We start from the raw sequence: 24,290 nt of genomic DNA, 5'->3' as shown, positions 1-24,290 counted from the left end.
TCCAGGCTTAGGGTTCATTTCCTTGACCTGATCATCCCCTAACAACTAGGGTTCGGTTAAAGGTAGAGAGGAACTAGGTCCTGACTTGAGTAACTCTCCTTCTTTACTTGTCTTTCCCTGAGTTTCTTGGTTTGTCCTCTTTGGGGCTACTACTGCATACTAGGTCTTCATAGATAGGTCCTTCTAGCCTTGTGCAGTGGTCTTCTTTTTCCAAACTTTCTTCACCCTCAGTTGAGAAGAAGAAGGGGGATTCTTCTTTCTAGTCATCTTAGATTTTGGGCACTAAAATGCCTTGTGATCAGTTTTTAGATAGTGAAAACACCCAAAAGGAACACTTTCAAAGTCCAGCTGCTGGATATGGGTGCCTAGTTTGGACTGAAAATAAACCACTTCGGGCATATCCTCCCCTTCCCTCACTCCAATGCAGATCCTTGCATAATTCAGCCTACTCTTTGAAGTAGTGATTGGGTCGATGGAGAGAAGCTCTCCAAAAGAGCTAACCACTCCCTTGAAGACATCCTCATTCCAGAACTCCAATGGTAGCTCTGGGAGTCTGACCCATACTAGAGCTTGCTGGAGGAATGATTCATTTAAGTCCAATTGGGATGACCATCTCTGAAGCATGAGGGTGGCCCTTCCAAAGCTCCAAGGACTTTCACACAGAATGTCAGCCATGTCCTCTTGACAGGTGAACTCAAAAGAAAGAAAACACTTAGCCATTGTTGTGACACTAACCTAACCTTTCAAGCTTAATTTTTTTAGAGTGTAGGCCTGGAGCACATCAATATTTGGTCTTGGGCCAATAAACTTTTTGATGAGCATTGAGGACATAGAGGCAATGTTGTGATCAACAATCTTGTCTAGAATAGCAATCGTGCAAGATCCCTTTTTTAGACCTAACACAACCTTAACCAGAGGGAAATAGGATTTACCTAACACTTTGGCAGATTCCTTGGAATGTCTTCATGTGGGTCCCCATCTCTTGACTCCTCCCCGATGCCTACCTGGATCCCCTCCTGCATGCCTGGTGATCGAGGTCTGCCTCCCTGTGAATTCTCGCCTGTCTCCATATTTGAATTTTGAACTTGCGCTCCTACTCCCATGATGCTCCCTAAGAGTCTTTGTTAGTCTCAAAGAAAACTTCTACATTCTCTCAATTAGTCTTTGGATCAATAATAGCTATTATAGATAACTCTCCTTTTACTTCCTCTTCCTTAACCAATTCAAGATCAGTATATTCATCAAAAAGTGAACTCTATCTAGATTTTCTTGCTCTCTTGGGACATCTAGATGAAAAATGACCAATCTCTTTACATGTCCAACAAATCAAAAAAATTCATACATTTTGGCTCTCTTTTCATAAGTAGATCAATTCCTTATTTGATCTTCATGTCTTCTTTGGATATGGATTTGTCTTTTCTTGTTCTTATAATCTTTTATAAGCAAGAAAAGGATTCTAGATTAGGAAACTCAATGTTCAAATCTTTACACATATCTGATAACTCACCAAGAATCTCCATCATCTAGGCAATGAAAATTTCTCTTATCTGACTTAGGACTATACATCTCCCAAAGTTGTTAATATTTCTCTTCAAGGACCTAATACTCATTTACCAATTGTTAGAATATATAGTCCACCTATATAACTAAGAGGAGGGAGGATGAATCATTTATCTAAATATTATCACAATTATCAAAATTTATAAATCTTAACCATATGAGTAAGATACTCATGCACAATAACACTAGATATGTTAACTAGGGAAACCTTGATTAGAGAGGAAACCCTAGTGGGGATGCTACCCACAAGATGATGTACTAATATAAATATTCCTTGTTAGAGGAATGACCCTATTAGGAGTCTATAACAATATTCAGTACATATCAATCCTTGTTAGGAGACATTGAATCCATGTTAGTGTTAGCAATAAGGTGTCTCAACCTTGGATAATTCCTATTCTTATTATTTGTTTTGTAAATGTATTTTTTGCAAATAATATAATTAAGTGTGAGTTTACATGTCTAGTTGGCATGTTGATGTGTCACTCAACTTGTATGTGTTAACATCTTGAATTGTGTGTAAGAAGATCATGTTTGAAAGGGTTATGATAGATTCCTATGATGCATAAGAGCTATCTCTAGAAGATTTGATGATGGGTGAGGATGTGAAGACATGTGGCAATTGATCATTGAGTATTTTACACTCGAGTCTCCAATATGTTTGTTCTTTGGAAGTTTCCCTAAAATGGAAAGCACGTGATATAAGATTTTCTTAGGGTTGCAAATAGAAGAGAGAGAAAGTATATTATTGGTATGGTATGTTGCTACTGGATTGGTCTTTTGTGTCCTAAAAGAACTTGCATTACAAGTGTGTTGTAACCTTTTATGTTGAAGATAATACATTATTTAGATTTTAGAAGGGTGGGGTTGTTTTACCGAAAGGTTTTTCCCCACCAGCATATCTCTGTGTTTATGTGTTTTCTTTGTATATCTATTTTATGTATTCATGGTTGACTATAATATTATTGTTTAAATAATATTGGATCTAAAATTGTAAGGATTTAATAGGAATTTTCACAATACTTTCCTTAAGGGATTAGTGTAGAAAGTTGTTTCTGCACCTAAGTTTCCTTACAAGTGGTAATAAAGCTTGATCAACTTTTGGTTCTAGTTGTTGGGTAGGGTTTTTAAGATAATCTCAAGTTGAGTGGGACTTTTTTGCAGAGCATTCTGAGTCTTATTTGTAGATTGAGATGGAAATAATTTTGAGTTGTGGAAACTCAAGATGGAAGACTTTCTTGAAGATTGTGATCTATGGGAGGTGGCTTCACTTGATGTGAGAGCCACAATAATATCTCAAGCATATTGGGATCTCAAGGATCAGAAAGCTAAGGGTCTCATTAGACTCTATCTAGTTGATTCAGTTCTCCTAAATTCTTGATGAGAAGACCATAAATAGTTTCTGGACATGGCTTGGTCTATGTATCAAGCCAAATTTTTGGTGAACAATTTTTTCATGAGGAAGAAGTTGTATTCTTTAAGAATGAAAGAAGGAGGATCTGGTATAGATCATCTAAATGTTCTAATTTACTAATTGCATAGTTGGCATCATCTAGTGTCAAGATAGAGGAGGAGGATTTATGTATGGCCCTATTATGTTCCTTTTTGGATTCATGGGACCATCTTGTGATGGCTCTTGGAAGTACTTTAGTCACTTTTTAGAATGGATGATGTGGTGTCTTCATTGTTATCTAAGAAGATGTGGAGAAATTCTTCAAATTTGGCTAAGGAAGATCTTGCTATTCATGGGAGATCCAATGATAGAGGGAAGCAAAATGACAAAAAGGTTAGAAAGGGTAGATCTAAATCTCGTGGAAAATCAAAAACTCCTAGAAAGTCCAAGGCAAAATGTTGGAATTGTGATAAGTTTGGGCACTTTTGTAAATATTGTAAAGAGCCAAAGAAGAAGAAAAAGACCTCAAAATTAGGTTTAGAAAAATTTCAAGAAGATAGTGATGCTTCCATTGTAGCCATGGAAATGTATGCATTTAATGATGTGTGGTTGATAGACTTGGGTGCTTCTTTCCACATTACCTCTCATCAAACTTGGTTCTCAAAGTATGAAGTTTTCAATGGTGGAAAGGTGTACTTGGGTGATGATTCTCACCTAAAGATATTTGGACAAGGATGGGTCACTATTAGATTCCCTAATGGATGAGAAAAGGGGATCAACAGGGTAATGCACATCCCTAGTTTGTCACAAAACTTATTATCTATAAGTATGTTGAATGATGTAGGTGTACAAGTTGTTTTTTCTAAAGATGGATGCAAGATGATGAGATAAGCTATGGTACTTGCTAAGGATACTAGGAGAGGTACTCTATTTCAACTTGATGCATGCATTTATCAGTTCAATAGTTCTCTATTTCAAAAAAGAGAGAAGTTATCACTTCATCCCCACCATCTAAACAAGCAATAAAGAAGATTGTGGTTATTGGTTCTGATGGTGGTGCAACATGTGTACCTAAGCGTGCAAACACTTTGGAAGGCAAGCTTAATGCAGAAAAGACAATGTTGTGGCATATGAGATTTGGCCACATTGGTGAGAAGGTTCTTAGACCCCTGAACAAAAAGAACCTTGTTGAGGGGTTAAATGATTGTAATCTTGAGTTTGACTTCTGTGAACATTGTGTCTATGGTAAACAAAATTGTGTTTAGTTTTACACTAGTTCTCACAAATATTTTGATGCTTTGGATCTTATTCATTCTGATGTATTTGGTCTTATTAAAGTTCCTTCAATCTCCAAGTCTATATTTTATGTGTATTTCATAGATGATTATAGTAGAAGGACGTGAATTTATTTTCTAAAAATTAATACACAAGTCTTTAGTCAATTCAAGGAATTTAAAGCTTTTGTAGAGAATCAAACTAGTAAGAAGATTAAATGTGTGAGAACTAATAATGGTGGATATTTTTGCTTAGTAGAGTTCATATAGTTCCACAAAGAATGAGATATCGATAGGCATAAGAAAAATCCTTATACCCCACAGAAAATGGAGTTGCAGAAAGAATGAATAGGACACTGATGGAGAAGGCTAGGAGTATGCTTAGTGGAGCTGGTCTTGAAGAAAGTTTTTGAGTTGAAGTTGTGGCCACTACTTGCTATCTGGTTAATAGATCTCCTACATCAGCTCTTGTTGATAAGGCACCCATGGAGGTGTGGTCTAGTAAGAAGCCTTCACTTAGACATCTTTGTGTTTTTGGTTGTGAAGCTTATGCACATGTTCCAAAGGAGAAAAGATCTAAGTTGGAAAACAAAGTTGTCGTATGTATTTTGATCAGATGTAGTGTTGATGTGAAAGGATACAAGATTTGGGACCTTGTGACTAGTAAGGTGTTGTATAGTAGAAATGTTAGTTTTAGAGAGCTAACATCTTCTCCTATTGTGCTACAACCAGATGAAAAAGAAAAGAAAGAAGATACTATTTAGTTTCCTCCTACCCCTGAGAAGACTGAATAGAAAGATCATGTTGGGTCTAATGACAAGGAGAGATCTAGTAGCTCTGATAGTTTAGAAGAAGAGGAAGAAAAACCTCAACCTCAACCCTTGAGGATATCCACAAGAGAATGAAAGCTGCCATAAAGAATTGAATATTCTATGTTAGATTCTAGTTGTACCTTTTCTTTGATTACTAACACTTATGAGCCTAGATCTGTGAAAGAGGTATGGAAGATGCAGGTTCTTGGATTGAGGCCATGAATGATGAGATGGCTTCATTGGATTAAAAAAAACTTGGGACCTTGTACCTTTTCCTAAAGGACAAAAACTTGTTGGTAGCAAATGGGTGTTCAAGAAGAAATTTTGTGTAGATGGCAGTGTTGAAAGGTACAAAGCTAGATTGGTTGCGAAGGGGTACTCACAGGTAGAGGGAATAGATTATGGTGAAATATTCTCTCCTATTGCAAAGTTGACATCCATTGGATTTTTTTTAATCTCTTGTTGCATTATATGGTTTAGAGATAGAATAGATGGATGTGAAGATATCTTTCCTTCATGGTGATCTGGAGGAAAATATTTATATGTTACAGCTTGAGCACTACATTATTAAAGGTGAAAAGTCTTTGGTTTATAGATTAAAGAAGTCTTTGTATGGTTTGAAACAATCTCCTAAGATGTGGTACCTTAAGTTTGATGCCTTTGTGTTGTCAATTGGATTTTTAAGATCAAAATTAGATCATTGTGTTTATTTCAGAGTTGAAAATGATCACCTTCTTATTATTGCATTATATGTTGATGATATGTTGCTATTTGGGAAGGGTAAGGGTATCATTTATGATTTTAAATCGTAGTTGCCAGCATAGTTTTAGATGAAAGATCTTGGGGTAGAAAGGTACATCTTGGGTATGCAAATCAGTAGAGATAGGTCTAATAGAAAACTTTGGTTGAGTCAGAGTAAGAATGTGAAGTCTATGTTGGATAGGTTCAGCATGGAAAATTGTAGACCATTCTGTGTTCCTATTTCTATGGGAAAAATGTTATTTGTAGATGATTGTCCAAAATCTCCTAGTGAGGTGGAGGACATGAGTAGAGTACCTTATGCTAGTGCAATTGGCAGTCTTATGTATGCTATGGTATGTACTAGACTAGAACTTTTCCAAGCAGTGGGAGTTTTGAGCTAGTTTATGGCTAATCCTAGACGGGTACAATGGGATGCAATTAAGTGAGTATTTAGATATTTGAGGGGTACATCAGATTAATCCATTTGTTATCACAATAACTCTTCTAAAGCTTCACATTTATTTTGTATTCATGGGTTTGTGGGTTCATATTTAGCAGGTGATATTGACAGAAGGAGATCCACTAGTGCTTAAGTGTTCACTATGTTTGGTGGTGTCATCAGCTGGATGAGTAAGCGACAACTGTGGTTGCTTTATCCACTATAGAAGCTTAGTACATGACTGCTACTCATGCTTGTGAGGAAGCCATTTGGATTAGGAGATTATGTTTTGATATTGGTGTTGATGCATGAAAAATTACTATTTGGTGCAACAATTAGAGTGCTATTTGCCTTGCAAAGAATCCAACTTTCCATGCTAGAATGAAGCACATTAATGTGAAGTTTCACTTTGTGAGAGATATGGTGGAAGATAGAAAGGTAAATTTGTAGAAGGTAGATACTATAAAGAATGTTGCAGATGCATTGACGAAACCAGTGGGCACAGAGAGGTTCAAATGGTGTTTAGAGTTTATGGGCCTTTTGGCCTATAGTGGTCAGTTCCTGTTATGTTCCTATTGCTCTTACAAGGTGTTCGACTAGTGGGAGAAGATCAAGCTCCTATTAAATCCTTACAATTAGGAGTTTTAGAAGGTAGATGGACTCACTATCCAAATACCTTCAAGGGCAAGACCAATGAACCCATTGTCTAAATGATCTATGTATTATTACTTGTAGACTAATATAATTGAATTGTACTTCCTTTATCTTTCTCTATCCTATCAACTAGACCTCTTCTCCTTCTTATCTTGTAACTAGATCACAACCTTCACATCCACTAAATGTTTAGATCACTTACTTGCATTTACCAAATACTCTACTCTTATTCGCACTTCCTTGATCAATTCTCAAAACACACACACACACACCCTTTGAAAACATGGAAAACATCTTTCCTTTATACCATATCTTAAAAATAATTCCTTGAGTTGGCCTTGGGTTTTTCCCTATTAATTATAATAAAATAATTAATTGATTCATAATTAAAATAGCTCTATCAGCTCACAGTCTATACAAAACTTCACGTGTGTGATGCTAGGGCTTGCACACTCGTTGATGTCACCATCAAACTGTCTTCTATCATTGTCTGAATGTGCATCACCATATTATATCTTTGTTAGAAGATATAATAGGGTCATCAAAAAATACTTCCCATGCACTATGTCTCTACACTGCTCTCTATAAATCACGTGTAGCTTCTATACATATTTGACTTAGATATCCTTGCATTTAACCTTTTCATCAAGACACAAAGTGGAATATGTCCTTAACTACACTTAACCTAAACATCAAAATTCTATCTATACAAGTATGATCTATGTATGCTATTATGTCAGTCTTCACAAAATTACTACTATGTTGACATCAATGACAAACATAGTCATGAATGCAACATGTCAATGCTCTCCAATGCTTAGGATACTCCCCCAAAGGAATACCCTTGTCATTCATGATAACAATATTAACCCAATCCCTTCTACCCCCCATTAAGGTTTTCTATCCATAACTCTCCTTATGTTCCCCATTTGCATAGTGGGTACAAGGAGTCTATGCATCCTTTCTTTATCCCTTGCCTCCTTGAGCAGATACTATATACTTTGATGGTGTCTCCATCCCTTCACACCAAGCCCATTTCAGCCTCCCAAGGAAGAGAATAGCTTTGCACTCCCAAAATGCAACAAGAAGGAATCACATTCAAGTATGAGATCACTACCATTCTATTTCCTACACATGTATTTAACAAATCTACAATGAAGAGTGTGTCAAAATACAAACCTCACTCCAAGCTATGGAGATGGAAAGTTGTTGAAGAGATTTCTTCATCCAAATCCTCCAAAAAATCTTCTTAATTTTGAAAATTTGGCTAGGTTAAAAAATTGTAGTTGTCATTTATGGAAACATGTTATCAAGATTGAGTGAGCAAATCAGAAAGATAATTTTTGGGTTGAAGACTTAGAAAATTGTCTAAGTATCAAAGAATTTATCTATCAGCATAGAGACTATTTTGATTAGCATATTTCAAAGATGCATTTCTGACATGTGCACACTAAGCTAGGGATAGAATTGAGTATGAAGCATCTATAGCTATGAGTGCGAGGTTGTACGGTCAGTGCATATGAAGATATTACTATTTTACAGAGACATTGTTCAACTGACAAAACAAGGTAAAGACATGGAATTGAATATTTTATATTAAAGAATTATTATTTTTATTAAAATAATTACTTGATTAATTAGGGATGATATTCTATATGTTAAGCCTTAAGTTAGCAAGAGTTAATTTTTTATTTCAAGAAGCATGTAAAGGTATGAAGGTCGAAAGTACAGGTTAATTTGAAATAACTTGGTATAAAGGAAAAACCTTGGAATGTGAAGTTTGTATATGTTTATGATATTGATAAGCTATTGTTTTGAGATATAAAATTTGGATGTTTGATCAGAGTAGTGCAAATATATTATTGATAATTTGTGTTGAGTAGCAAAGAAAAATTAAATATTGAAGATATGACCATAAGTAAGATTTTTTTATATTTATCTTGTGTATTGAAGGAAATTATTATGCATTGCATGTTTAGGTAGTGGGCTCATCTTGCATACTTTGTGTAATTGTAATAATAACTCCTAATAGGGTTTAGACTTCTAACAAGGCCTAGTCCTCTAAAAGGGATCAAGACACTATTCAGATGTAAAAGACTCCTAATAGGATTGATTTTTTTATTAGTGGATCATTTTGTTGGTACCATCTCCACTGGGGTTTTTCCTTGGCTGGGATTTCCCTAGTTAACAAAATATGATGCTATGTCTTGCATTATTTTATTGTTGTGTTTACTATTCAACATAATCAATTTAATTTCATATACAAGTTATAAGTAGTTAATGATATCCATAATTGGGCAAAATTTTGTGAAATTCTAATTCAACCCCCCCAAACTAGTAAATTTAGGCTTAAATTTTGACACAAAAAGGTCAAATTTGCAACCAGAGTAGGTCGAATAGGCAACTAAACTTTTTGTCGGTCTTTTTTAGTCAATTTTTCAACCCAAACATTTTGTGTCAAAATTTTGACTCTATAAAGATGGAGTTATCGACGCAAATTTTGTCAATTTCCTTAGTCCAACCTAAACTGTTATTTTCCCATTTGTGGGCATTGCTGTTCAAAATTTTGATGTAAACCCCTCCACCTGTGATGGCCAAATGACCAATTTTGTGTTGGAATTGCGACCAAAACCCCTTAATTTTCTACACCAGTACCATACATTCGACGTCAAAGGGTAGACATGTGCATCAAAATTGGGACCAATGGTAGAAATTTAGATGAACTGTGCCAATTATTGTAAAAGCTTTGCTCTCATAGGAGCCTTTTAAACTGCACAAAATTTGATTCTAAAGCGTAATTGCTCAGTGCATGAGAGTCAGGGTATCATGCATATTTCTACCTCCACACCATTGTTATTTTCATCACATGATTTATTTCATACAAAACTATGGGAAGGAGGAAGAAATGTGCATGATATCCTAAGTCTCCACTGAGCAATTATGCTTTACAACTCAAATTTTGTGCAGTTTAAAAGGCTCCTATGAGAGAAAAGCCTTTGCAATAATTGGCATGGCCCATCTAAATTTTGGTTCTTGAGACACCATTTCTCATGAAGACTACAGGGAAAAATAAAATTAGGAAAGAATTATTTATCAAGAATGAAAGCCAATAATTTCATTAACTAATCTCTATTTTTCAAACAAATAAAAATGACAAAAAAACTTATAGCCAAAATCACATATCATAAGAGTGCATATATAACTATAAATATAACTATAACTATGTCTAAAACTAACATAATTTACAAATATCCATAGTTCAAATATTATCCCTTGATGTTTTCTTCAATGCAAATTTTTAAGTCAACTATGTTATCACCTTGGATGATGTAATACCAAACTGTCATTAGGCTAAAGACTACAACAAAATTTACAAATGCAAGAAGAACTACCCAACCAAAGTAGAAAATGACATGAAAAGTTAACAATCTATCAATTGACACCTCTAGATGAAATATTTCTAGCAATTGAATTGTACGTTATAGAAACAAAAATTGTCTTAAAATTGACACCTCACTAGTTGTAGTTCATTTGCATCCATAATGGCTTCACAAAAGTTGAAAGCTTACAATTTGTCAAGAACACAAAAGGCACTCATAGTTCAGCTGCATCAATAAAAGTAAAGTAGTTCAGTTGCACGGTGAGGGCAAGAGACTATCAATATCGATTGTGGAGTTGTAGATAGGTAAGTGATAAACATAAAAAGGTAGTACAAGGCACCATTTTCCATGTTCTAATATGATGAACTACCTTGGAGTTGGTTCTAAACCTTGATTACTTAATGTTGGATTTGATCCAATGGTACCATTATTTGGAGGAGGTCCCACATCCCACTTTAATGCTAATTCTAAAGGTGCTAACAAAGCATCTTTGCTAGTTGATCTCCCTTGTGAGCTCAACTGAAAGAGAATTCATGGTTGAAGAATGTTGAAGATAGTCACAATGTGCCTATTGCTAATAGGCACATGGTGACTGTCTTCAACTTTCTCCTATGGCTCTTGTGGTTCTAATCTTATAACATGAGGCTTTGTCTTCTTTTTTCAAGCATAAGGCTGATACGGCCCTATAATAAGAACTAAATGGGTTTAATTTTGATTACGTAAAACACAAAGAAAACCAAAATGTAATAGAATTTTTTATCAGAGAAATGAACTATATAAACTTATAAAGCTCATAATAATAATAGTTCATAAACAAGAGCTAAATTCTAAGTAGACAAAGTATGGACACATGAAGCATACCTAATTGATCAAAACCAAATCACTGCCAAGCCTTTTAACCAATCCTTAATAGCACTTTCTCTATCACCAAGTTTGCAGCAGGGTTTCTATTTATTTTTGGATCTAACATTAATATGGCATCTCCATCCAAAAATTTCTTCAAAGCCTAAAAAATTTATACATGAAGATATCAAAAACTCAAAATCTGTCATGTGAAATAGAGGTCTGACACTGATAGTTTATACAATCTGTGAAATCAAAAAGCACTTGAATATAAATTGAAACTATAAGTTGGAGAGGTGAGAATAGAATTGCAGCCCAAATAGTTGAGAAGTAGTCAAATATGTTATATTTGTAAAATATACATGTTGGAGTATTAATTAAAACTATACATTAAAATTTGTAAAATCGAATCTCTTTCTCCTTTATTTTTAACATGGTAATTTTAAAAAAATAAAAAGCTCATTGTCCTAAATTTGCACACATACACATACCTATATCAGGACTACATAACATTAATATTTAGTTTACACATTTATAAAAAGGCTTTAGAATCTTTCAAACTAATGCAATCTTTGTGTATAAAGCTAAATTCCATAACTATTAAACAAATATATTTAGTTCTCTCCCATTCTTAGCTATTTTAGCTATTTTTCTTATATTTATTCAAAACATAAAAGATAAGGAATAGTTAAAACACATAAGATTTGCTCTATAATTTTTAGGTATTTTGTTCATATTTATTTTCAGTAGAGGATTGTGCAATAAGCTTGCACAATCCTAGTGTGCAAGCTTATTGCACAAATTTCCACACTTTAAACCTTAAATCAAGATTTTTTTAACATACTTCTATTAAGGGTAACTATCAAGGTTAACTATCAACTAAGAATGAATCTTCTAAAAAGTTGTCCAAAACTTGTTGCTTTATAAAAGTCGTCTAAGATATGTTTCTTAAAATATGACAATGTCTTTGAAAACAAGAATGACTAAAAATAGAATGGATTGTATATAACTTGAGTTAAAAATTATCAATTTGACATTGGCTCTTTGCATTGGTTGTGATGAAGCTATTTTGTTTTGACCATGGTAGATCTTTTGAAGAAGCCTTGAAACTTTGACAATTTACTAAACAACCTTGGTGATGCAAATGATTTTGCCTCTTTAACTTCCCTATTTTACACCAAACCCTATATCTTTTTACCATTGTCCTCCAAAAATCTACCTTTCATCTTTGCAAAATTTGTAATACCCAACCTCTACAATAATCTTCCGTGATGAAAATCTATGCTCCCCCAAGTTTTTGGGATAGTGATAACAAGACATGTATTAGGGACAAGATTTCCTTTTGCTAATTTCACACCTATTTTAATGCATTTTACATATTTATTGGCCTACCATGTATGCTTGTATTCAGGTGTCTGTTATTGTGTGTGTGTGTGTGTGTGTGTGTGTGTGTGTGTGTGTGTGTGTGTGTGTGTGTGTGTGTGTGTGTGTGTAGTGTTGAAACTTCAAAGATGTTATATATTCTACTAAAACCATTTCAACATGGTCCACTCTCTCTGAGTCAATAAGACCAAGATCTTTGAAAATCAACTAGAGAAAATATTCAATTGCTCCCTTTGTCATGGAGCCATACCTTTTTTCATGCGTATGATTTTATAACATGTGGAATCAACTTTATTGAGATAAGTAGCTTCTCACACCCTCAAACACATAATAGAGATCCAAAATTTGCTTTCTCATTATGAATGACTTTGCAAACCTATAGGTATGTCTTCCACCGTGTTCATTTTCCTAGGTATGTACAAACCAAGTAGTCCTCATATAAGTCAAGTAAACCATACTACATACTTCTATAAGTTCTTTCTCATTTGTTATATTACAGGCATATTCTTGAGGAGGTTTGATTGGAAACATATCAAAATCCTTTCAACCAGCTATTTGAGTTTAACATATTTTGGGATCATAACGAATTACTTCAAAGCTTGCATAACTGAACCCATCCTCAGGAGTTGCATGAATTTTAAAAACATCATCTCCTTCATGGAGTATCTAAAGCGATCAGATTCAAAGTCACAAATGTTAGAGCCAAGTAGATTATCACACATCCCTAAATAAAGAGTCATTTCACTTGTAGAATTGTAATTGCTCTTTTAAAATAGAAAGGCCTGAACATAGCCAAGTTGTTTAATGCAGATCTCTAGAGTAAATATAGTTTTAGAGTCCTCATTAGATGCACCATCAGAAGAAGAGACCACTTCTTCTGAAGAATTTGTAAGGTTTAGAACAAAGGTTTATTCTTTATATCATCTGAAACTGATTGTTGATTGTTGAGATGCTTAGTAAATATTCTTCATTCCTTTCAAACTACATCCTTATTATCTCTATCAATACACCCTCATATTTTTTTACTCATTTTTTCAAAGAAATACCCAAGAATCTGATTTTTGCTCATCATGGGAGGTAACAACAAAGGAAAAAGCAATCACAGGTAGCTAAACATGTTTCCAAAACATATTGAAATAATAGATACATAGCTTTGAATGACTCATTCCCAAAATTGAGCTTGTTTGTATTAAATAGTTGAGCATTTAAAACCTTAATTGATTCCAATCAACTGGCTAGAGATAACTATTGGTTGAATGGCTATTAGAATGCTCCATCAACTAGAAACAATAGATTGTTGACCTATTCTACTAAATTGAAATCTACAGATATAAGTTAATCTCCTAGTGATGAATAGGAACCTGAGCCTAGAAGTTGTATATATTTACTATTTTACCAATCATTTACACAGGCATGGTCTCAGGGGTGAAGTCTCTATAGGTTCCAAGCTAGATCTCAATTACTTTAAGGAGTCACATAATCATGGTATCTACAATTATTTGTCCCATTGGGTCTATCCAGTACATGTCAAGAAGGGTTGTAAACACAAGGACCAAGAAGTATTCAAAAAGAACATTATCTTCCCAAAATTCTATAGATTCTACAATAGAAAATAAGTCACTATCTTTTAGATCATTTTCAAATAATTTTACTTTTTATCAGAAAGAGATATATTCCAACAGAAGACATGGTTCACTATTACACAAAATTTTAGCATCAGTTGGGAATGAAGTGACACTTGAGGAGCCAAATATTGATGCTCCTGGACAAAGTGGAGATTTAGATAAGCCATCATAAGGCAATAAATCATATGTGTCTGGCTCATTATCAAAAACTGAATCACTTGCTATTGAAGATCCTTCTAGTTTAGGATAGTCAGTACCCACTAGAAATATTAGTAGGAATGGGAATCCAAGAGTGCCAAATGAAGATTTAGTTCATGGTGCAATTTTTATAGGGACAGTGAGAAGAATATAGTCATTTGGCACTTTTGTTGATTTTGGAGCTCTCATGGATGGACTAGTACATGTATCCAAGCTTAGTGATATAGCTTTGTGCACTCAAGGTCATCATGAGGCATTCCACAAGGACCCTACTCTACACCACCTTCCTAGAGAATTCATGAGTAAGATAACAAGGTTTTAGGATGTTAGGAATATTATGAATCTAGACACTGAGTATGAATCCTCACATAATGTTTACACTATTCTTATCTAAGAATCTAGACACTGAGTATTTATCTAAGAATAGTATCCTAAAACACTATTGAAGATAATAAGGTTTTAGGTTGTGTCTAGACACTGAGTATGAATCTGCACATAATGTTCACCTTTCTCTTTCTCCTTCACAATCAAAACACTCAATCTTAAATATCAATTCATAACATAATGTATAACTCTTTAAAGTTGTTGTTCAATTTTATAAAAGATATTTCTTCTAAATTGAACATAATTCATATTATATATATAAACTAAGAAAAGAAATAAGAAGTAATCTAATTGACTTTACCAAAAAAACCTAATTCTATGCAAATAAAAGAAAATTCTTAACTTAAAAAATAGAATAAAATATACTAAAAACAAGAATTATGTAAAATTAGGACTTAACTATTAGAAATGGTTATTATGTCTAATGTTGATGGAATTCCTTCACCCATTTCATTCTCTATCCAAAATTTTCCCAGGAAGAACATTTATTTCAAGCAATATGGAAATCAATTCATAAAATGTACTACACTTAGTCAAAAAAAAATCTCCCAATTACCTATAGACATCATCTAGAACCTCTTTTATCTCATGTTTCAAATGTCTTGTTATACCCATGCTCTCCAAATGATTTACCATTGAGAGGACAAGAATCAAATTGATAGGATAAGCACCAAGCACTGCACCAACAAACAAATGTCTCTTGCATTTACATGATCATTATAAAAATATCATCAAACTATATAAAAGAATATTTAAAGGCCAACCTACATCATAAGCAGAAAGAGATGGATATCTTCTCTTAATTTCCAAGAACAACATATTTATCCTTGAAATTTAATTTAAAATAAAGACATTGATTACATTCTTCTAACTTATTGACAATTAGAAATGAAGAATGGATCATATACTTCTATTTCTTTATTTTCTCTCATTTGTCAATCTAAAATAAAATAATAGATAGAGACTATGTTCTTGATTTAAATGTAGAATGAAATGGTTGTAAGTATGCATTTCTACCACATGCAAATAATTTTGAGATACAGACTTGTGCAATCCAATCTCCCAAGGAATAGACAACACCACTTATCGCCATCTTTGCCAAAATAGGATTTTTCATAAAGTGATGTTAGAATAGTTACTAAAATGGTCATAAATTATGTTGTTATAGTAAAATAATACTTTAACTTAAGAAAAAAACTACAGAATATTAAAAAATGACATCGTCCTTTAAAATTAAAAAGGTACCTGTAACGAAGAACTTCATTTGGACTTGCTAATTGGTTGTCACTATTAACTATAAGCTTATCTTTAAAATTTGAGCTTCACTTGGTTTCAAGGATAGTTTAATATTCTCTACTAAACAAGGCCAACCACGTGAAGGTGGAAGCTCATTCGGCCCCTTCCCCCCCTGCTCCCCCCTCCAAACATCACTCTAAATTCCCTATTAACATTTAATAACATTCATTCATTCATCCATTTTTGAAATATAACATTCAATCATTATAATCACATGATAACATTCATTAGGACATAAAATTCATTAACACACAACATTCATGAATAATTCATTAACACAATATTCATTAACACCCAACATTAATGAATAATATTCATTAACAATATTCATTAACACAATATCCATTAACCATATTCAAGAGTAAGTCATTCATGAATAATCATTTCTTTTTGGCTTTCTTGTTTCTTCTTCTTTTCATAAATTTTCTAAGAGGAATATCAATGTCCTCGTCAGCCCCCTCCTCTATTGGTTCTAACGCATGTCTCTTCCTCATCTGTTTAGGAACATCATGAGGCTACTGCACCAAAGGGGGGTCCGCTACAATAAGTACTTCATGAGTTAAATTCATACCATTTTATATTAGTGAATTATGAGTTTTTATTTAAGTAAAAGAACTATAAATCAAAAAATTAATTTAAAAGAACAAAACATAGATTTTCTTTACCTAAATGTGTGACATGAACTATCTACTGATCAATTTGAACATCCTCCAGCACTCGTTCATCAACATGACATGATTGATCTATATCATGTAAGATATACACAAAAAAACACCAAGTTCAATTAAAGATGTTAAATTGTATTAATAATTACATAATTAGTTTTAAATAGCAAATGAGCACCTCCATGGACAGTATGAGGCACATCAAGGACTTCATGATGCGACATATAATCTATGTCACTATTAAGAAGCTGCATTGCAATGTCATGCACATTATATAGATTGTTACTCAAGTATTCAATTTCTAATATATTTTTTGGCATATTTACCTATGCACATGATGTAGGAGACTGTTTGATTGGGGCAATGGAAGCTTGCCATAGGTGTTCAACCATGGTTGTATAGCCTTGCTTGAAGGCAATTCTTTTGTGTTCTTCCGTGGCCTCTAGATTAAAATCAATGCCCTGCATTATATTTGCATTTTTTATTAATTAACAAAATTATTTGCATTTTATAAATATTTTTTCTCTACAATTCATTTATTGCTACTTACAACTCATGCTTTGATTTTAGAATATCCCCTAGAGCCAAGTTTGTGTTGCCCAACCTTTTCCAGCCTAGCCTTTGTTGCCTTTGATGTGTCATGCAACCTATGAAAAGTTTGAAATATGTTAGATGATATAGATATAGAGATCAGTACTAATTAGTGCATTATCACATTAATGTACTAGAAGTTAATACTATTGCATAACTTTTCAAATTTGTTGGTGTACTTTCTTTTCAACCTTCCCCTTTCTCCTTTGCGTCCAAAATGAACTCATTCCACTCCCTCACTGAAACAAAGGGAGGATGCTCATACTTCAAGTTTAGGATGAGACTCTTTCTATATGAGTCCCTCACAACCTTAAGACGTTTGCAAGCTTTCTATAACAATTTCTTATAATAAAAAATATAACTACAAAACTCATGCTCTATATCTTTGATGAGCTCATCTTTTAATTTTTTATCTTGGAAATTCCACCTTTCAAGAAAAACCACAAAATTGTTAAATATAGCTAATATAAGAAAATACCTGAATGAAAAGAAAATTTTTGCACCAATTAATGATATGAAAAAAAAATAGTGTGATAAAATTAGTTCAATTATGATGTTCCACCTTATATGTATGGTGGGCCCAAATCTTCACAGCATGAGGTCATAAAGCCTCCTATAAAATATATCGTTTCCTGCCAAAAATGTCATAGGATAATTAATAGTAAGAACCATTAAAATGAATCATGCGAAGAATACTTTTTATAGTGAATAACATTATATTAAATATTCCACTCCACTCGAACTATTATTTTATGCAAAAAACTAAGTATACATTAGAAGGGAATTGACTTGTACCATAGCAAACTATAGAATCTAAATTGAAAACCATTTTTTCCCTTTATAGTATACAATTGTGCAATTGTTGATGTCAAACTCTACCAGGGTTCTGTTGCTGATGTCAAAATTCGGCCAAATTCGGCCTATGAATTCTCCTCAGCAAACCCACATTCTAAATATAGGACCCTGGCCATATTTGAACCAAGTCAAACTAGACCCTAAATTTGGACTTCCAAGGAAGAATCTAGTGGCAATGTAGCTTTTTTATAAACATATGTAGGAATAAGTAATATGGTTCATTAATTTAGTTTTAAACATGCTTTTTAAAAGTTTGTGTCAAATTAATTTTCCAAATTTTTCCAAAGATTTTGCAAAGTCTCAAGTTTGTTAAAAAAAAGGGCCCGTAGAGTAATTAGTCTAGTCTAAGTTTTTAAAGTATGATTAAAAATTTTGAACAACATTAAGGATGTAGAAAAAGTTACTGCAGTAACCAACATCAGACATAGCCCAACAAACATTTTCTTTCAATCATTTCCATTACATACACAACATACCAAACTAAAAAATGTATTGTGACTATTTAATCAGTATACCTTGAAAAAAATATAGTTCATAATACATATAACTTGCCATGACCATCATTTTTTATCATTCTTAATTGATGTTGTCACTGATCATACCTAAGATATTATGGAAAACAAATATTGCTAAAATAGACAGTGAAGCTGAAAGTGAGCACTCTAAAACTCTAACAAGCAATAGCAATGATGTTGGAAATCATTGAAAACTAAACATTGAATATGAAAGAAGACTCCCACTTTTGGTTTTTTGTAGAAAAATTGGTTAGTATCTTCTAGTGTTAAAGCACGATATTACAATGTACCAAATGGCACATCTCAATGGTACACACACTTACACTGTTTAGATCATACAATGCTAGTAGAAATATTTATATCAAATTTGGAACTCATAGATCCAATTCAAAAACATTAAGTTCAAAAATATTAAAATGCAAAATAGACTTGTAGATGGTTATGCCCTAGCATAATAGACTTGTTAAATATCAATAGAGGAAATCATGAACTCTAAATTACAAGTGGTATAAATGTACATGTTTCTTTTGGTCTCCCATCAATGTACATGCAATATTACCATTTGAGCAATCCAAATTGGTTAGTATCTTCTAGTGTTAAAGCACGATATTGCAATGTACCAAATGGAACATCTCAATGGTACACACACTTCCACTTTTTAGATCATACAGTGCCAGTTGAAATATTTATATCAAATTTGGAACTCATAGATCCAATTCAAAAACATTAAGTTCAAAAATATTAAAATGCAAAATAGACTTGTAGAGGGTTATGTCCTAGCATAATAGAATTGTTAAATATCAATAGAGGAAATCATGAACTCTAAATTACAAGTGATATAAATGTACATGTTTATTTTGGTCTCCCATCAATGTACCTGCAATATTACCATTTGAGCAATCCAAATTAAAACCACCACGGATACTAAATCAAATACTTCATAGCTCAAATTGAATTACTAAACTAGAGAATTACTAAATCATGTTTACATCTTGCATGAAAATCATTAGTACAATATAAAAAATAATTATTTAAAGTACCTAGAATCTTAGCACATTTTAAAGGCACTGATTCATCATTGTCAATCAACAACAATGTCTGCATAGCTCTCATGCTAGACACATAGGTCGCTCTAAGAAATGATGGTGAATTATCACCAATACATGCACTATGATTTGTATCTAGCGGCATAGGAGAGGGTGCATCTCCTATCACAAAAAAAAATAATCCACTATGTGATGCACCCAAGATTAAATTACAAATTATCAACTCATAATTAACACAAAACCAAATATAGAAAAACAAGGATTTACCAGCTAGATGTCCCCTTGTTGCCGACATTGCAATCGACAATCTTGTATGGGTGTCCATCAACCTTGTAGGAGTCTCTTGCACTAGATGACTTGAACAATACATTGTTAGAAAAGACATTTTAAAATAATAAAAGTAAGAGTTAACTTAAGAAGTTTTGAATGTTTGAAATAAAAAATTCCTTCTAAGTTGTCAACTAAAATATTATTTTACCAGTGGCAGTTGGAGCTCTACTACTACAAGCCTCACCACGTTGTCCTTGACTAGGTTGTGGATCAGTTGCTAAAAAATCTTGTATAACAAGAATTTAGTTAAAGTTTCTTACAACTCTTTAAAAAAATTGCATCAATAAAGTATTTTTGCACATATTACATATTTTACTTCACAACATAAAAGATTATAAAATATAAATCTTTATTGAACTTTTATTATAGCTAAAGATTCATTATTGCTTACTTCATAATGATGAGCTTGTGCTCTCAAATTTGATAGCCTCTTCATCATCTCCTCGGATGGACTCTTTGGCTCATCCAAAATTTTCATTATTTCTAAATTAATTTTTTAAATTTTTTTCTTCAACATTATTGTTACATTGGGAGTTTCAGCAATTTCATCATAAGAAGGCATAGCTAGTGGCTTGGTACTTACTTCTTGTGCTTTTCCCTTATCCTAAACATCAAATTGTGAGAGGAATATTAGTAAAACTATCATAAAAACTCAAAAACTGTAAATAAAATAACATAATAATATAACATTTTTCAACTATCTAATTTGTACAATTTCAATAAGGTTTACCCTCACTGAAGAAGGGGTGGGAGTAGCATCCTGGTGGCTACCATCATCTGTCAGATCCATATCATCATATCACAAAGATTAAACATAAAAAAATTATCTAACTGAAAGCAATCAACAACAAAAAAAAACTTATTAACAAAATGGTATATAGTATTTACAACCCTCATGATGGTAACTTTTTTTGTATCTATGTGATTTAAATGGTAATCTATTAGTAGTTCTTCCCTTGCACTTATTGATTTTATTGCACAAACAAAAATTTCATTCCTCTCACATGCCTCAAATATGTAATTGGGTTGCTTACTAGTTGAGGAAGGTTGTGTACTATTTATAAAACCTGCAATATTACCTATTACTTTTGGTCTCCCATTAATGTACATAGTAAATATTTTTCTTTGATCATTTTCTTTCCATTGTACATAATTAGTTGATAGTGCATACCTACACATACTTTTTTTATATCAAACAATCTGCATCCAATCATTGTAATTGTAACATGGGCTGACATACTTGAACAATTTGACAACTTTTTTGTAACATACCTTTATCCCATCCATGGAAAATATGCCCAAACCATGTAATGAGGATGGAGCAATGTGATATATCATCTCATTAACACAAAAATCTATGTTAATTGGAGGTAGCTCATTAGGTACCCATTCTTTCTCAATGTTTGTGTACCGAAAGGGCACCTTGGTGTCGCCTTTGGTCTCATCATCATAAGAACATGACCCCCCATTAGCAAGGAAGAATTGCATGAGTTTATCAAAAAAATTCTAATCTTTTGACCTTTAGTTGATCTCCCTATTTTAGTTGTACTACATGTAGAGCTTTCATCTACCATTTCCTCATTTCCCTCATTCGATGTAGATAGATCTAACAAGTACCTATTTGGTGGGTCCTACAATCCATCAAATGGAAAGTGAAAGTGACAAATATAAAATGTAGTAAGTTGAAAGTGATTATACAATTATATTTCTAAACAGGCCTTCTTTGTCTATATATACATTATATGATTATATAATATGTCTATTTATAACATACGTGCTCAATGATAAACAAGAAGAATATAAGAAAATTATGTCTATTTATTGACTTATACCTGCTGATCCATGTCACTATGCACGATCCATGCCAAAGGGGTCAAATTTCTTACATATGTTAATCAATTATCTTAAGTTAGCTAAAAATTACATGATATGCATAAACATGAACAAATTTACCTTATATATGGAATGCGAGATCGTCAATAGAAGGGGTGACGATGTACCTATAGTCAATTGACTATTTGTAAAAAGGGTGATAATCAGGCACAATATACACATTCGTAATTATAAATAACATATGTTGTAATCATTAGAAAGGAACACAATAAATATGTAATCAAATTTCCTACATATGTTAATCATTTATCTTAAGTTAGCTAAAAATTACATGATACACATATGCTACAAATAACTTAGAAGAAAACATGAACAATAGGAAACATCATAAACATGAATAAATTTACCTTATATATGGAATGCAAGATCGTCAACAGAAGGGGTGATGATGTACCTATAGTCAATTGACTATTTGCAAAAAGGGTGATAATAAGACAAAATATAAACATTGGTAATTATAAATGACATATGTTATAATCATTAGAAATGAACACAATAAATATGTAATCAAATTTCCTACATATGTTAATCGTTTATCTTAAGTTAGCTAAAAATTACATGATACATGTATGCTACAAATAACTTAGAAGACAACATGAACAATATGCAACATCATAAACATGAACAAATTTACCTTATATATGGAATGCAAGATCATCAAAAAAAGGTGTGACGACATTTGTAGTCATTGATTATCTTCATCATCATATTCATCATCATCATCATTGCCACCATCACCATCATCATCACCATCATTGCCATCATCACAATCATCATCACCATCATCACAATCACCATCATCATCATCATCACCATCATCATCATCATCATCATCATCACCATCACCATCATCGTCATCACCATCATCTACTTCTTCATCATCTTCAATATCTTCTTCTTCCATAACATTATACTTTATGGGCCTTCCTCTTGGATCATGTCTAACAACAAATGACCCACCCTATTTATGTGGAACCTATAAGTAAAAAACTTGGTCACATTGGCTTGGAAGAACATAGGGCTTATCTCCAACTGGCTCAAACAACCTTGTATTAATTATTGTAAATCCATTATCATGTTGAATAACCGTTCTATCTAGATCATTTTGATTTAGTCATAACCTATACCATTTGACGACAAATAGAACAACTTTGAAGGTGTTAAAGTCACGCTCAATTATATCATCCAAGATGCCATAGTATTGATTTTTAGATTGTTGAGGATGTATGTCATTTCTAGATGATATATTGGTGACCTCAAAAACTACAGTTATCTCAGAATCACAAGTTTTCTTTGTGTCATCCAACTTTTTATGCAAAATTTGTGGCCATGATAGTACATAGCTTTGTGGTGCTTGACCTACAATTTTTGAAGTTTGTGTAAATTATTTGCATCATGAGTTGATATGAAACATACATCGAGTTATGATCATTAATAAATTTCCATGTACCTCCCCACCTCTTAAACCCTTTACTAGATCAACTACCATTGGCATAACGTTGGAATCTCCATTACAATGAGCTTCTGTAACCAGTGAAGCAACACCTTCCCATGTTAATGAGAAACCATTTTGTTGACATCGTTCAATCCATTCCATAATCCAATCAAGATTGTGTGCAATATACAAACGGATTGTATCCCACTCTCGACCACCTATTTCAAAAAAAATACACCAATTATAAATAACTTATATTGAAGATTTATAAGAATTAATTAACTACAATAACATCTTAGATTTACCTCTCACTTTCCTCAATCTACCTTTTCCCATCAAGTAGTCCCCTTTGAATTTGTTAATTGAGTCAAGATCCCAAATACGATCTACATGGATCTTTCTTGCAAACTTAGGAAGATATTCACTAATGTACACCATGGTATAGTATACCATATATCCCTCCACCATAGAACCCTCAAGATGTGCTCTCTATCAAACCAAGCCTTTCAAAAGTTTCAAGTGCCTCTCAACCATCCACATTGACCTAGTTGGTATAGGTCCACACAATTCAATCTCCTCAAGTTGATGAATGAGGTAGTGTTCTTGTGCATTGAAAAAACTTGAAGGTAGACACTTTTGCATTTCACACATAAGAAGAGAGATTTTTCTCTTCCAATATTTTATATCTTCTTTATTGATTTCTTTAGATGACAACCACCTCATGTATTTTCCAAGATCATATATAACCTATTTGACATTGTTGGCAAAGTGGTGTGGGAGAGATAGAGGTAGAACGTACTACAATATTTGTAAAATGATCTTGCCAATATTTTATAAAAGAATGCAATTAAAACTACAAGCAGTATATAAATATATAGTGAATACAAAATAACATGAATTACCTTAATAAATGTATGCCAATCATGTGTTTTCAACCTTGGCCCAAATTCACTTTTCTTTGATATGAGATTATTTATG

The 24,290-nt window shown here is 33.0% G+C and overlaps 1 protein-coding gene across 1 annotated transcript; it reads right to left on the bottom strand.

The window, feature by feature from the left end:
- Nucleotides 1-282: 282 nt before the first annotated feature.
- LOC149535368 (uncharacterized) lies at nucleotides 283-720 on the bottom strand. Its single transcript, XM_089806129.1, has one exon. The coding sequence runs from the start codon at nucleotides 718-720 to the stop codon at nucleotides 283-285; it is 438 nt and encodes a 145-aa protein (XP_089662255.1).
- Nucleotides 721-24,290: the final 23,570 nt, after the last annotated feature.

The sequence above is a fragment of the Cupressus sempervirens genome, chromosome 10, assembly GCF_028749045.1.
Source record: "Cupressus sempervirens isolate cs-2001-9-10 chromosome 10, ASM2874904v1, whole genome shotgun sequence".
Classification (NCBI taxonomy): Eukaryota; Viridiplantae; Streptophyta; class Pinopsida; order Cupressales; family Cupressaceae; genus Cupressus; species Cupressus sempervirens.
This window is presented reverse-complemented; position numbering and strand designations above follow the sequence as displayed.

What these genes read in the sequence shown, in the direction of transcription:
- LOC149535368 (XM_089806129.1), bottom strand. Translation starts at nt 720, where the DNA reads ATGGCTAAGTGTTTTCTTTCTTTTGAGTTCACCTGTCAAGAGGACATG.